The following is a 16,958-nucleotide window of genomic DNA, read 5'->3' as shown; positions in this document are numbered from 1 at the left end:
ATTCCCCTACCTCAGCCTCCCAAGCAGCAAAGACTACTGGTGCTCTTCACCAAACTCAGCCACTTTTTCTACTTTTTGTAGAGACAGGATCTTGCTTTGTTGCCCAGGCCCGTCTTAAACTCTTGGCCTCAAGTGACCCTCTCACCTCAGCCTCCCAAAGTGCTGGGATTACAGATGCGAGCCACTGCACCCGGCTGATTTTTTTGTTGCTGTTGTTTTGTTTTGTTTTTGAGACGGAGTCTCATTCTTTCGCCCAGGCTGGAGTGCAGTGGTGCCATCTTGGCTCACTGCACCCTCCACCTCCTGGATTCAAGCAATTCTCTGCCTCAGTCTCTCGAGTAGCTGGAATTACAGGCGCCCACCACCACGCCCAGCTAATTATTTTTTTTTTTTCTATTTTTCATAGAGACGGGTTTTCACCAATTTGGCCAGGCTGGTCTTGAACTCCTGACCTTGTGACCCACCTGCCTTGGCCTCCCAAAGTGCTGGGATTACAAGTATGAGCCACTGTGCCCAGTTCCAGCTGATTTTTTATACTAAGTCATAGTAAGTTGATTAGCAAACTGGGCTGCTGCTTTTTCTTGTTCTTACTATTCTCCTTAGCATGTATAAAAAGTTAAGTTACTAGAATTAAGCTGTTGTCTATGGTTCTAAAATTAACGGTATTTCATGGTAGTTTTCCACTTTCTCCTGCTAGTCCCAGCCTTTTGTGGAGTACCCTTATAATCAGTGTGCAGTGGTCGGAAATGGGGGAATTCTGAATAAGTCTCTCTGTGGAGCTGAAATAGATAAATCTGACTTCGTTTTTAGGTAAGATCTGTCAAATTGGTTTCTTTGAAACAAAAGATCAGCTGGGTATTTCAGAGGGGGACAGTGTAAAGATATCCTTTGTATATTTTCACCTTTGAGCTCTGTTGCAAAAGTCTACGAATTACCCGGGAAGTTTTTCCTGAAGTGTTATATGGCTCATGAGTTCCTCAGAATGTCAATACCAGAAGAATCAAAATGTGCTATGTTTATATATGTTCAGGAAACTCTGGGTGAAGTTGTGGTGAAAAAGGGTTTGGTACTGCAGGAACTTTCAGAGTGTTCAGCACGTTCATGGGTACCTTGGCTACCATGGGAGGACTCCGTAGGGCAGCATGTCCCAGACTCACCTGACCTTGAAGATCTTTTTCTATTTGTTTGTTTGTTTTTGTTTTTGTTTAATAGAGCATTTCAAGGATGTTTTGTTCTTAGACAATACTTGGGAAAATGCTGATCAAGACGTTTTACAGCCATACAAACTATATCATTATTTCGTTTTCTGGCTTACAATTTAAAAAACAAATTTGTACTGCTTTTAAGTTCTGGTCTTTTAATCTGAGTGTCAGCTAGCATGCAAAAATAGAAACAAAATGGTTTTTATGCGTTCCTTGTCCTAATAAGCCATACCAAAGCATCTCCACTCTCTCAGTGTAAGGGAAAGGTAATTCATCCGTCTGAGGATGGGTTTCAATTGAAATGCACCTTTTTAAAGAGTAAGTGGAAGTCTAGTTCTTCCTGTTTTAGGAGCACTGATTTCATACATCAGAGGAGATGCTTTGATCCTTCTTGATTTAATGCTGCCCTTTTAAGCCATTGAAAAAGAAACACGGTTTCTAGTAAACAGCTCCCTCCCAATTTTAATCTCATTTTTAAATTTTGTGCTGAAGGTAATGATAAAGCCACAATAGACCTGACAGTGCAACAGTTATTGAATGTGGTCTTCCTGATTGGTGTTAAAATGGCCGATATCTGAATGGTTTACCCATTTTGTTCAAGTACTCAGTGTGAAAAAGCCATAAGGAAGATAATTCTTCTTGCAGTAGATTTTTTATAGGCTTAAAATTCCCGAAACATCTGTGATGAGGATCAGGCCTAAACATTCATTATACTTTATAGCGAGTATAGGCAATACAATAAGTTTTGATTTAAAACCCAGAAGAAAAATATCTCAGCAGATATTTCATTTATAATTCTAAAATAATTGTCTTATTCCTAGATTCCACATTTGCTGATGTCAGGTATTTTCTTGAATATAGAATTTCGTTTAAAGCTAGCCATTTGAACTGAAAGGTAAAATGAGGGCTAGACGTGTTTGGTGTCACTAAAATATATTTAATTTTTTTAAGTCTGTACTTATTTTGGTGCTGCATGTTGATAGTTCATAAAGCAAACTTTTACTTTTCATTTCAAAAGATTTGGAGCTATGAATTAAGTGTGTGAGGAACAAAATTAGGTAACGACTGTATATACTACTGCTATATATGACTATACTTGTATGTATACATATATATTACAGTAGTAATATATTTAATCACGTATATACTGTAGTATACTGTAATACATATAATCTAGTAGTATTTATATGTTACATATTACACACATGTATAATAAATATATAATACTGTATTATATATTATATAATATATTGTATATTGTATAATATGCAATATATAATAGTATATTGTATACTATATAATACAGTATTATATGTAATATAATATATATTACATATGTACATATTATATAACATATGCATACATATTATACATCTATAATAACATAGATACATATATTTTGTATAAAATTATATAACAGTATATATAATTATGTATAATGTATACATGTATTACATATTATATATACATATTATATAATAAGTAAAATTATATAGCAGTATTATGTGTTATATATGTATAGTATGGATATACATTATATAGTACATATTATATATGCATGTTATATATAATATACATGCATATTATATGTTACATATTATATATACATATTATATATAATATACGAATATTGCATAAATTATGCATATACATATATAATAACATATAATGCTGTTATATAATTTAAATGTAATATATATGTATATATGTATAACACAAACCATGACCTATACTACTTTTGTGTGTGTGTGTGTGTGTGTGTGTGTGTATAGTCTATATTTAGGAAAATACCTGGCATCAGCAAAAGTAGAATCTAGAAACACGGGCATTTATTTTAGACTCATAAATTAAATATATACTGAGATACTTTTCTTTTAAGTTTTAAGCCAAAACTTATTGTATTTCCTCTATAAAATACCCCTCCCTATGGAGTCTCCTATGATATTCTACTGGAAATCACTTTTGATTATTCAAAAGAATATGAGACTATTCTAGAAAGAACATTTGTTATGGGAGGCCCACTAGTGAGGTCACTTCTATGCCCTAGTACCTATGATTAATCTTTAGCATTTAATATTTATTAGTAATATTTGATTCATATTTATTTTACCAATGTGCGGTATTTATTTTATTTTCTGACATAGCTTTTATATCAATGAGGGAAATTCATGTTTCATTCATTCATGTGTTTTATAGGACATGGTACGGCTTATTTCACCTTCAGTCATGTTATAGACCACATCAATTTTGAACAGCCTTCCTTAGGAAGCACTCAAAGATGCTCCCTTATGTTTAGCCTTACTACTTGAAATTCAGTAAATGATATTTAGAAAGTCATAACCAATTTTTCCTTTTTTGTGACAAGAATATAATTACTCAAAATTAGAATTCTTTGTTTTCCAATTTAAAAGCAAATTAGTACTCAAAGGAAGATGAGAACATCAGTATGAAAACATCACTATAAGAACATTAGGATTTTATTTATTAACACTATAATTTGGTGACAAAACTATCCACATGGGAATCGGGAGGTTTTGATTTTTTAATGTAGTCTTTGCTTCTGATAGACCGTATAACTTTAGTCACAGTACATCAAGGTTTTAAGAATATGCAAATTGGTGATCATACTACTATGGGAACATAATCAATAGAAATAATATAAATAACAATTTAAATAAAAGGATTGGGAACTCTTCTAAATTTAGACAAGGTGTAATTGCTATTTCTGGTTTTGATACTTATAAAAGTTATTATCCATATTGAAAGCATTGATCAAATTTGTATATTTTAGCTGGGCACAGTGACTCCTGCCTGTAATCCCAGCACTTGGGGAGGCCAAGGCAGGTGGATCACTTGAGGTCATGGGTTCAAGACAAGTCTGGCCAACATGGTGATACCCTATCACTACTAAAAATACAGAAATTAACTGGGTGCATGCCTTTAGTCCCAGCTACTCAGGGGACCGAGGCAGAAGAACTGCTTGAACCCAAGAGGCGGAGGTTGCAGTGAGCCCAGATAGCACCACTGCACTCCAGCCTAGGCAACAGAGCGAGACTCTGTCTCAAAAAAAAAAAAAAAAGTGTGTATTTTATACAACATTGAAATGTCAACTAAGAACTGAGTAATTACTAAAGTAAATAATTTAAAATAGAAACTAGATGGATCCTAGGGTCTCTTAATAGCAATGATTTCTCCAACATAAGGACAATTATTTTATATATATATGTGTGTGTGTGTGTGTGTGTCCATATGTGTGTATACAATCTTTTTTCTACAAGTTCTATTTTGAAAATGATTTTCTTTTCAAATTTCAGGTGTAACCTCCCCCCAACCACAGGAGATGTTAGTAAAGATGTTGGCAGTAAAACAAATCTTGTGACTATAAATCCTAGTATCATAACTCTGAAGTAAGTAGCTGCAAGTTACATACCTGATCAAGAACATTTTTTTCATTGTTCAATATGTTTCTCAGCTTAAGCACTAATCTTGTTGCTGAGACTGACTTGCAATACAGGTGGAATGAATTTTTGGAAAAATATATAAGAATTCATTTGCAAATTGTGGCATTCTATCAAGGTTTTTGTTCATAAGAGTTATGACTCAGTTGTACTTCCAATGTCATAAGCTAATCAAATGAGAACATATTTATTTCTTCATCTCTTTTAACAATAATGAAGCCACTTTTTTCCATTTTCTTTTAGAGCATTAGCGTTACTCTTCTATCTTGGTAGCACTTTCTTGATAAAACTTACTCTATTTAGAAACTTCAGAGAGTTTTTCTAAACACTCACAATTATGCTTACAAGGATACTAAGTTATTTAAATCATACATATAGTTACTACAATGTGTGGAGGAAATTTTTAAAAATAACCTATATGTATATCTATATTTGCATTTAGATATTTTAAGTCTTCCCTCCTTCCTTCCTTCCTTCCTTCCTTCCTCCCTTCCTTCCTCCCTCCCTCCCTCCCTTCTTTCCTTCCTCCCTCTCTTTCTTCCTTCTTCCGTCCTTCCTTCCTCCCTCCCTTCCTTCCTTCCTCCCTTCCTTCCTCCCTCTCTTTCTTCCTTCTTCCGTCCTTCCTTCCTCCCTCCCTCCCTTCTTTCCTTCCTCCCTCCCTCCCTTCCTTCCTCCTCCCTCCCTCCCTTTTTCCCTTCCTCCCTCCCTCCCTTCCTTCCTTCCTCCTTCCTTCCTCCCTTCCTTCCTTCCTTCTTCCTTCCTCCCTCTCTTTCTTCCTTCTTCCGTCCTTCCTTCCTCCCTCCCTCCCTTCTTCCTTCCTCCCTCTCTTTCTTCCTTCTTTCCGTCCTTCCTTCCTCCCTCCCTCCCTTCTTTCCTTCCTCCCTCCCTCCCCCTTCTTCCTCCCTCCCTCCCTTTTTCCCTTCCTCCCTCCCTCCCTTCCTTCCTTTCTTCCTTCCTCTCTCTCTCTTTCTCTCTTTCTTTGTCTCACTTTGACACCCAGGCTAGAATGCAGCAGTGCAATCACAGGTCACTGCAACCTCAAACTCTTGGGCTCAAGGGGTCCTCTCACCTCAGCCTCCCAAGTAACTGGGATTACAGGCATGCACCACTGTTCCCAGCTAATATTTTTATTTTTTATAGAGATGTGGGGTGTGGTCTCGCTATATTACCCAGGCTGTTCTCGAACTCCTGGCCTCAAGTGATCTTCCCGCCTCAGCCTCCCAAAGTGTTGACAACCATAAGCCTCTGTGCCTGGTCTATTTTAGGTTTTCTAAAGGAAACTTATAATGCAATATGTGCAAAAGGTGCACAAATCATAAATGTGCAGCTCAATGAATTTTTAAAAATGTACTGATATGCATACTATGCTTGAAAAAATATTTTATCATTATACTTTTGGAAGGTGTTTCAATAACAAAAAGCAACTTTAGGAAAAAATACCAAATAAGAATAAAAAATAATACAAGAAATATCTGTTCAGTAAGGGTATAGCCCAGTAAGAAAGTAAAAATTGAAAGGATTCTAAGAAAGAGAGATGAAGATCTAGCCATTGATATTGATGTAATGCTTACTTGAACGAGTTTTCTGAGTCCACACTTTATCTGTTTTATATACAGTATACAAATCGTTCAGTTTTTTGGCCAATGGTAAATTCAGCTTTATGTTATCAAAACTGCTACTTTGATTATTATTCTTGGGATTACTATATTTTTTTTTTTAATTTGGCAGATATGGGAACTTAAAGGAAAAAAAAGCCCTATTTCTGGAGGACATTGCAACCTATGGAGATGCATTTTTTCTTCTGCCAGCATTTTCCTTCAGGGCCAACACGGGTACCTCTTTTAAAGTGTACTACACGCTCGAAGAGTCTAAAGCAAGACAAAAGGTTCTATTTTTCCATCCCAAGTACCTGAAACATCTGGCCCTTTTCTGGAGAACTAAAGGTGTGACTGCGTACCGCTTGTCCACCGGCTTGATGATCACAAGCGTTGCAGTGGAACTGTGTGAAAACGTGAAGCTGTATGGATTCTGGCCCTTCTCTAAAACTGTAGAAGACACACCTGTCAGCCATCACTATTATGACAACAAGCTACCTAAACGTGGCTTCCATCAGATGCCCAAAGAATACAGCCAGATCCTCCAACTTCACATGAAAGGAATCCTCAAACTGCAATTTAGCAAATGTGAAGTCGCCTAAACAAAGTATCTTAAAATGGGAATAATTTTAATGTAATGCAGTAGGTGATTAACAGTGTCTCCAAACACCAAAGGAGGTGGCTACAGAGTATTCTAAGACGAGCACCCAAATTTGGTTTGACCAAAGCTTCCCCACTCATTTTGCAATGATGGCAAGTAATTCAATCCTTCTAATCTTCATTTTTTCTCCTTGTAACGTGGACACCATGATATCTGACTCATACACATTTTTATAATTTATGAAAATTATTGACATGGCCTTTGGTGTGAGGTAGGGACTCAAAGAATATTTCTTTGTTACTATTTATACCAGCCATCTCCACCTTCACCAGACCGATAATAAAAGCATGCTGTCTTGGACATCTCCTCTAAAGAGAATAGCTGCCTTACCAGTATCCATTGGATTTCTTTCTGTGGCAGGTCTCTATCAATCATATCCTTCCCATTTTTCTGCCTCAATGACTGCATACAAGAAAATTATACACTTAAACAAGAAATTCTTGATCATTCAGGAATGGAATTCTTCTCTGAGTATGGCAGTATGGCCACTTCTGATTAAATTCACTTTTAATAGTAGCTGTGATGATATGTTGGTTGGATTTAAGCCATTTATTTTCCTCTTCTGTCTACATTTCTCATCACTTCATAATTTTATTTTAACTTCCTGCCTCATTCTTACACCTTTTTCTATCTCACTTATACGTTGTACTTCAAGGACATGAACAGTTACAATACCCAGTCTTTGTTACCTGTTGTCTTGTCTGTGGGGTCACTCATTCAATTTTGTTTTAAAATTATTCAATAACTACTTCATGCCAGGCCCTGCACCAGGCTTTGTGAGAGGGCGAGAAGGATTATTGCCTCTCATAGGAGAAAACAGATGTGCATATCATTAATTATGATAGGGTATGATGAGTATTATAATGACAAAAACTATGAATAAAGTGCTACAAGGAACAGAAACAGAGATAATTAAATCCATTTCAGTGGAATCTATTTCAATGTATAATAGTCTCCCCTAATCTGCAGATATGGGAAGACCCCCTGTGGATGCCTGAAACCATTGATGATATTAGAAATATATAATTGATTAGTAAAGGTAACACAATATACTGAAATAATTAAATATACAATGTGGGGACTTTATATGCTATTTTAATAAAAATTACATATAGTTAGGACATTGAGAGCCTACTTAAGTTTTTTTCCCATATAATATTCTATCGTGACTTAAATATTTTTCTGTAGAACATCAAAATAGAATCTCTAGTGTCACTGATATGGATTTCAGAAATATTTCAAATGACGTGAGATCAAAGAGCATAATGATATCCGTGTTCCAGTAAAAGCTCAGGCTAAAAAAAATGTTTGCGGGTTTTCTTTTGTAGAGAAAATTGTAGACATTTCCACATTAGCACATCTGAAGTTTCTGGTTCGACATCTGTGTTGCCATCCTAAAAGCATGTTTGAAATTTCAAAACAATTCTACCTAGATTCACATTAGCCAAAAATCTTTGGGTAAACAGACACCCAGAGATTTCATAAAGTGTGTTATAGCCAGAATTCATGGTAATTAATCTACAAATCTGCAAAATAGTGTTCATAGCTTTTCTTTTTATTTTGATCTTGGTGAAAAACTTGCGGTAACTCACTATTGCAGAGTGACAAGAACTGTGACTCATGTTTTATTATTGACATAGCTGATGTGGTGTATTGTCGATATCCATATTCTGTCATATTTAGACACATTTATTGTGACACATATAACGTGCATTCTTTTTATCTTTTTCTCAAGTGGGTCTGTAGTTGTGATTTCACAACAGATTGGGGTTGTTGGGCATTACTTAGAACTTTCTAAAATGCGATAGAACATGAATGTTGACAATATCACACATCAGCTATGTAAACTGTAAAACATAACTCACAGGTCTTTTTGTTCTGTAATAGTGAATCATTGCAAATTTTTCAAGAGCAAAACAAAAAGAAAAACTATAAACTGCGTCTTGTAGATTTGTAGATTCACCACAACCAAGTCTGACTGTGACACTGTGTGTGTAATCAGCATAGCTTAAATGTTTTTAGATCTAATGTGATCTTCTGCTCTTACAGCTCAGGTACAACCAAGGGCAATGAGAATGGAAAGTCTGAGTTCTGGTACTAGACAAGAGTTGCACTTTAGGCCAGGCACAATGGCTCACACCTATAATCCCAGCACTTTGGGAGGTCAAGGTGGGTGGGTCGCTTGAGGCCAGCAGTTCGAGACTAGCCAGTGATAGTGATAACCCCTCTCTACAAAAAACAAAAAAATTAGCTCAGCATAGTGGTGTGCACTTGTGGACCCAGCTACTTGGAAGCTAAGGAGGGAGGATCACTGGAGCCCAGGAGGCAGAGGCTGCAGTGAGCTGGGACTGTACCACTGCATTCCAGCCTGTGTGACAGAGTGAGATCCTGTCTCAAAAAAAAAAAAAAGTAGTCCTTTAGTTAGGATTCTAGCTCATAATGCTACATACTACCAGTTTCTAAGAGAAGTACTAGCTTGCTTGATTCTATTTTCCACTTGTTGTTCAGCCTCATTGGGTAATGAAACAGAATAACAAGATTCCAATATAATTTTTTCAGCCAGATCCAAAGGCAAGGCAGAAATATTCATTTAAGTATATAGTCCATAGTACTCTGTGGTCCCCGCAAAGGGCTCCATGATCAATTACATAATGTTAATTTTTGCACAGTATAATAATCCTCTAACATCCTTGAAGTCTCTGGTGCTTTTCCCTTTGAACAAAAGGCAATGACAAACAGATCATGACTTTCGGTAAAGGAGATTTCCCTCTTCGTGTGAATCCTAACCCAGTAACTGTGTGGGCTGTCAGCCAGGTAATCAGTCAAAAACTCTTTCTTTGAGGACTCTCTGCAGAATACAGAATTAAGCAGTAAATCAGACCTGTTTTTGCCTAAATTTTTCCTTGCTTACAAAAAATTTACCAGTTAAGTATTATGTGATGTCAAGTACCCTAAATCAATCCATGAATTAGGAAGCTTTGGGAAAATTGGAAAATTTTGTGGAAAACAGGTCCACTAACATCCTAAACAGCTACTGCAGAAGTATAGTTATGATGTGATATAGAGTATGTTGTGACCTTCAAAACATTTTATTTATCTAACATGACATGGAAACACATTATTATGCCATTAAAAATTGGAGGCATTGTAGGAATTCATCTGATATATCTGATGCACTTGATCTAATAAGATCATTTCTTTCTTTATACTAATAAAAAATTCCACTTGAGGCTGCTAGGAGTGTTTAAGATGTCCTATTTACATGTGGCTTCAGAAGGCTGATCCCATAGTGAGGAACAATGTCACCAGTACCCTCCTGAGAGTGGAAAGGCAAGAATATTTCTCACGCTCTTTCTTATTTGGGGTCATCACTCTTCCAGAAGCATTCTTTTTTTCAATTAAAAAAAATGTGGGAGATATATGATAAAGATGCACCACTTATGTAATGGAGACAGGGCAAACTCTTTAGCAGATAGTATTGAAACATTGGCTCACTGCATGGAGAAAAATGTCTACATTGCACCATATAAAAAGTTGGACTCCAGAGGAATGAAAACGATGGATTAAAAAGAAAATTTTAAAGCTCATAGAAGAAAATGTAGAAGAATTATGTTTGAGATATGGGTGAGGAACTGTACTTCTTCGACATGACCCAAAAATATTTTTTTAAAGAGTTGGGCTAAGAAAGGATAGCTATGACTATATTAAAATGAAGGATTTCTAGTCAGTGAATGACACCTTAAAGTTAATAGGCTGGGGACAGACTGAAATAGCTTTTAGTAATGCATAAAATTAATGACATTAATAGACATTCCAAGGAATTATAAATCAACAAGTAAAAGACAGGAAACTCAGTATAAAAATGAACAAAAGATAAGAATGTAATTTACAAAGGGGAAAACTGAGTAGCTAATAAGAATAGGAAGTGATGCTCAAATTTACCAGAAATCTGAGAAATGCAAATGAAAGTGAGATACTATATCCGTTGCATTGGTAAAAATTAGTAAGGTCATGGTGGAAGTATAAGCTGATTGAATCATTTTGGAAAGTAACCTAGGAGTACTGAGTTAGTAAAATTCATCACATGTCTGTCCCATAGTCCAGTAATTGCTCTTTTGGATATACAGCCTAGAGAATTTGTTCTGATCCGCACAAAAAAACAAGTACTAAGATATTTATTCCATTATTGTTTCAGTAGTAGACAATTGGACACACAGATGTCTGTTTCTTAGGAAGTCAGTGAACTAACTTGGCTGGATCCATGGTGTGGAATACAATACGGCAGTTAGAAGCAACTTAGTGGACATCTATAGAGAAATAAGGGCATATCTAAGGGTATATCCTTAAAATTTAGCATAAAGGGAAAACAAGAGCTTTAGCACAATGCCATTTAATTACATTAAAGCATATGCATGCATACATACAAACATATTCACGGCTACTTGTCAAATACAAGAAGGGTACCCATTAAGAAGAGAGTAATCGGAGTGGGTTTAGGGATAAAGAAGAAAAATATACATGTTCTTATATTTAATACAGCAAGCCTTTGACATATATATTCTTATACTCACATATGATATTCTTATTACTACATAAATAAATATAGAAGCTGACTCAAAATGGTAAGTAGCTAACATAAAGTTGCATTATATATAAGAGCAAAGCTAGTATTCAACTCATATGTCTGACTCTAAAGCCAATATTATTTCCATTATGTAATTACAAAATGAAAAGAAAAATCAGTATTATCCCATGTCATTGACATGTAATAAACGGCACATATTTACATATGTGCAGATACCCATGAAATCGTCTCTCCAATTAAGACAATGTGTATATTCATTTCCCCAAAATGTTTTCTTGTGCTATTTTGTAATCCCTCCCTCTTCCTCCTCCCTCTCCATCCCACTCTGGTCCCCAGAAAATTCCTAATCTGTTTTTCTATAGACTAATTTACATTTTTACACTATAGACTGTTTACATTTTTTAGAATTTTATATAAATGGAATCTTACCATCTGTATTCATTTCTTGTCTTGCACTTTTGCTCGACATAATAATATTAAAATTAATTCATGTTGATTGTGTATCAGTAGTTTATGCCTTTATTTACTGAGTAGAATTATGTTATATGGATGTACCACAATTGGCTTATCCGCTCACTTATTGATGAACATTTTAGTATCTCCTGATTTTGGCTATTACAAATAAAGGTATCATGAACATTTATGTGCAAGTCTTCTTGTGAACATATATTTTTACTTCCTTGGGGCAAATATCTAGGATTGGAATGACTAGGTCACATGGTCCATGTATGCCTAACACTTTTAGAAAACGACCATGCTGTTTTACAAAGGGGTTGTAACATTTCATGTTCCTATCAGTAGCCTATGCCAGTTGCTCTTGCCTAACATATTTGACAAAATTTGGTTTGAGTAGTATTTAATTTTAGACGGTCTATTGGGTACACAGTTGTATCTCTGTATCTCATTGTGATTTTGATTTTGATTTCCCTTATGATTTTTTCATGTGTTTATTTGACTTCCATATATCTTGTTTAATGAAGTGTCTGCTGAAACATTTTGGCAATTTTTAATTGGGTTGCCTTCTTATAAGTGACTTATAAAGGATATTTATATATTCTAGATACAAGTCTCTTATTAGAAAGTATTTTGCAACTACTTTCTCTGCCTTTTCATTTCGCTGTTTTTCAATAGTAGAAGTTTTTAATTTTACTAAAGTCTAGTTTATTAATTTTTAAAATTTTATAGTTTGTGTTTTTGGTTTCAAATTTAAGAAATCTTCGCCAAACCCAAGGTAACAGACTTTCTCCTATGCTTTCTTTTAGAAGATTTATAGTTTGTTATATTTAAGCCCATGAGCCATTTTGAGTTAATTATTTTTCATATGTGTTCATGGTGTAAGGTAAGAATTAAATCATATTTTTGCATATATCTGATCAGTTTTTCCAGCCGAATTTGTGAAGAGATTTTTCCTTTGTTGTACTGCTTGGCACCTATGTAGAAAAACAATTGATTTATATTTGTGTTTATTATTTGTAGACTCTATTCTGTTTCATTGATTTGTCTGTTGTTATGCCAACATCATAACATTTTTATTACTGTAGCTTTATAGGTCTTGAGATAAAACTCCAATCTTAATTCTTTTTCAAAGCTGATATTGGTTTTGTTTGTGTTTATATTTTGCTTTTTACTATTCTGGAAGAATTTGCATAAGTTCAGCATTTTCTTCTTTACATTTGGTAAAATTCACCAGAGAAACCATCTGACCTACAATTTTCCTTGAGGGAAGATTTTTAATGTTGAACAATTTCTTTAATAGATGCAGGGCCATTCAGACAGTCTATTTCTTCTTGAGTGAGATTTGGTAGTTGGTGTTCTTCAGGAAATTTATCTTCTTCATCAGAGTTGTAGAATTTATCTTAATAAAGTTGTTCATAATATTCCCTTATTTGTTAATATTGTAGAGTCTGCAATGATTCCCCTATCTGATTTCTCACATTGGTCATTTGCATCTTCCCTCTTTTGCCCCTGGTCTGTCTAGCTTGAGGTTTATCAGTTTTATTGACCATCTTGAGAACCTGTTGTCTGGTCTCTGATTTCTTCTCTGGTCCTTATCATTTCTTTTCTTTAGTTGTATTTGCTTTTCCTTTTATAGTTTCCTAATGTCATTGATTTGAGATACCTTTTTTTAAACATGAGAATTTAGTGCTATATTTTCCTCTAAGAACTGTTAGCTGTTTCCCACAAATTTGTATATGTCGTGTTTTCATTTTCATTCCTTTCTAAATACTTTCTAACTGCCTTTTGAAATCTTCTTTGGACCAAGGGTTATTTGGAAGTATATTATTTAGTTTCCAAACATTTCTGATTTTTTTCATCTGTGCTACTGTAGATCATTTTAAATTAATTTCACTGCAGTCAGTGAATATGCTTAGTATGATTTAAATCCATTTAAATTTATTGAGACTTTGTTACAGACTAGAATATAACCTTTCTTGATAAATATCTTGTGTGCATTTCAAAAGAATGTGTACTCAGTTGTAGTTAGGTGGAGTGTTCTACTAATGTCAATTAGATGAGATTGATTGATGCTGTTGGTCGTCTTATCTTTCCTAATTTTTTTGTATACTTCTATCAATTATAGAGAGAAGAGTGCTACATCTTTGACAATAATTGTGGCTCTATTTCTTCTTGCAGTTCTAGCAATTTTTGCTTCATGTATCTTGAAATTCTGTTTAATATATGCATGGACGTTTAGGATTTTTATGTTTTCTTGGTCAATGACCCATTATTATAAAATGATCCTCTTTATCCCTACTGATATTTTTTCTCTGAAATCTAATTTGTCTGATATTATTATAGCCACTCCAGCTTTTTATGTTAGTGTTAACATATCTTTTTTCATTGTCTTACTTTTAAGTTGATTTTTTATATTAAAAGTTTTAAAAATTAACTGAATATAGTTGAGTTTTGCTTTTCTATACAATCTGGGAATCTGCCTTTTATTTGGTATTTTGTAATTAGTGCCACACATTATTCTTATACATATATTGTAAACCCCCAAGACATTATTATTTTTCTGCTTTAAACTATCAGTTACCTTTCAAAAATATTTTTTTAAGGCTGGGCATGATGGCTCACGCCTATAGTACCAGCACTTTGGGAGGCCAAAAAGGGTGGATCGCTTGAGCCCAGGAGTTCATGACCAGCCTGGGAAATATAGTGAGACCTTGTCTGTACAAAAATTACAAAAAAAAAACACCAAAAACCAAAAAACAAACAAACAAACAAATAAAACCACAACCATTGTGGCACACACCTGTAGTCCCAGCAACTTGAGAGGCTGAGGTGGGAGGATCACTTGAGCCCAGGAGGGCGAGGCTGCAGTGAGCTATGATCATGCTACTACACTCCAGTCTGGGTGACAGAGTAAGGCTGTGTCTCAAAAATATATTTTTCTTTTTAAAGAAAATATTTTTTCTCTTTTTTTAAAATTGATTAATTTATTTATTATTTTACTTTAAGTTCCAGGATACATGGGCAGAACGTTCAGGTTTGTTACACAGGCATACATGTGCTGTGGTGGTTTGCTGCACCTATTAACCTGTCATCTAGGTTCCCTCCCCTCGGCCCCCAACCCCCTAACAAGCCCCGGTGTGTGATGTTCCCCTACCTGTGTCCATGTGTTCTCATTGTTCAACTCACACTTACAAATGAGAACATGTGGTGTTTGGTTTTCTGTTCCTGCGTTAGTTTGCTGAGGGCAATGACTTCCAGCTTCACCCATGTCGCTGCAAAGGACATGATCGCATTCCTTTTTATGGCTGCATAGGATTCCATGGTCTATATGTACCGTATTTTCTTTATCCAGTCTATCATTGATGGACATTTGGGTTGGTTCCAAGTCTTTGCTATTGTAAATAGTGCTGCCCTAAACATTTGTGTAAATGTGTCTTTATAGTAGAATGATTTATATTCCTTTGTATATATACCCAGTAATGGAATTGCTGGGTCGAATGGTATTTCTGGTTCCAGATCCTTGAGGAATCGCCACACTGTCTTCCACAATGCTTGAACTAATTTACATTCCCACCAACAGGGTAAAAGCATTCCTGTTTCACCACAGGCTCTCCAGCATCTATTGTTTCTTGACTTTTTAATAATTGCCATTCTGACTGGTGTGAGATGGTATCTCACTGTGGTTTTGATTTGCATGTCTCTAGTGATCAGTGATGTTGAGGTTTTTTCGTATGTTTGTTGGCTGCATAAATGTCCTGTCTTGAGAAGTATCTGCTCATAACCTTTGCCTACTTTTTGATGAGGTTGTTTCTTTTTTTCTTGCACATTTGTTTAAGTTCCTTGTAGATTCTGGATATTAGACTTTTGTCAGATGAGTAGACTGCAAAAATTTTCTCCCATTCTGTAGGTTGCCTGTTGATGATAGTTTCTTTTGCTGTGCAGGAGCTCTTTAGTTTAATTAGATATCGTGTGTCAATTTTGGCTTTTGTTGCAATTGCTTTTGGAGTTTTCTTTTTGACATGTTTGCCCATGCCTATGTCCTGAATGGTATTGCCTAGGTTTTCTTCCAGGGTTTTATGATTCTGGGTTTTACATTTAAGTATTTAATCCATCTTGAGTTAACTTTTGGGTAAGGTGTAAGAAAGGGATCCAGTTTTGGTTTTCCACATATGACTAGCTAATTAAGAAAAGAACTTATATTTACTCATATTTACCATTTCCAGTGTTCTTCATATTGTGTGTAGATTTAGAGTTTTAATGATTATCATTTCTCCGAGAGATTTTCTTTAACATTCCTTATAGTGCCAGACTGCTGCTAATAATTTTTTTCAGTTTTTGTATGTTTGAAAAGTGTTTATTTCTTCATTTTCAAGTGATAGTTTTGCCGGCTATGAATTCTAGATTGATGGCATCTTTCACTACTTTAAAGGTGTGCTACTCTTCCAACTTGCATAATTTTCAACGCCAAGTCTGTTGTCATCCTTATTTTTGTTCCCAGATACATCATGTATCTTTTTGTTGTTGTTCCTTTTAAGATATTGCTTTCTACCACTGGTTCTAAGCACTTTTATTTTTATATGTAGTGGTGTCATTTTCTTTATGTGTTTTGTACTTGGAATTCTTTGAGCTTCTCATTAATAGATCTGTGGGTTTATAGCTTTCATTAAATTTGGAAAGTTTTTTGCCATTATTTTCAAATATTTTCTGTGTCCCTCCCTTCCACTTTTCAGGGACTTCAATTACTCATACGTGTGAAGCCACTTTAATTTGCTCTGTAATTTACTGATTCTCTGTTCATTTTTTCTGTTTTTTTCTTTGGAAAAGAACTTTGCAAAGAAAATTCTTTAGATGATTTCACTGACTCTCTGTTCATTTTATTTCTGCTTTTTTTTTCCTTTGGAAAAAGAACTTTCCAAAGAAAATTCTTTAGATAATTTCTATTATCTTTGTATACTACATAATTTCTATTTGGATAATTTCTGTTCCTATTTCTTCAACCTA

The 16,958-nt window shown here is 35.0% G+C and overlaps 1 protein-coding gene across 2 annotated transcripts in view; it reads left to right on the top strand.

The window, feature by feature from the left end:
* The window catches only part of ST8SIA6 (ST8 alpha-N-acetyl-neuraminide alpha-2,8-sialyltransferase 6), a 138,108-nt gene extending 125,957 nt beyond the window's left edge, over window positions 1-12,151 (top strand). Inside the window, exons 6-8 of one of the 2 annotated variants that reach the window (XM_033208757.1) lie at window positions 698-810; window positions 4,517-4,609; window positions 6,389-12,151. In XM_033208757.1, the coding sequence (XP_033064648.1) occupies window positions 698-810; window positions 4,517-4,609; window positions 6,389-6,857 (675 nt within the window). In that variant the 3' untranslated portion in view covers window positions 6,858-12,151. The remainder of the gene's footprint in view (window positions 1-697; window positions 811-4,516; window positions 4,610-6,388) is intronic. The other variant, XM_033208759.1, reaches the window with a different exon arrangement.
* Window positions 12,152-16,958: the final 4,807 nt, after the last annotated feature.

The sequence above is a fragment of the Trachypithecus francoisi genome, unplaced genomic scaffold, assembly GCF_009764315.1.
Source record: "Trachypithecus francoisi isolate TF-2019V2 unplaced genomic scaffold, Tfra_2.0 Lachesis_group9, whole genome shotgun sequence".
Classification (NCBI taxonomy): domain Eukaryota; kingdom Metazoa; phylum Chordata; class Mammalia; order Primates; family Cercopithecidae; genus Trachypithecus; species Trachypithecus francoisi.
Note: the sequence above shows the minus strand (reverse complement) of the source record. Positions and strands in the feature narration are given on the sequence as shown.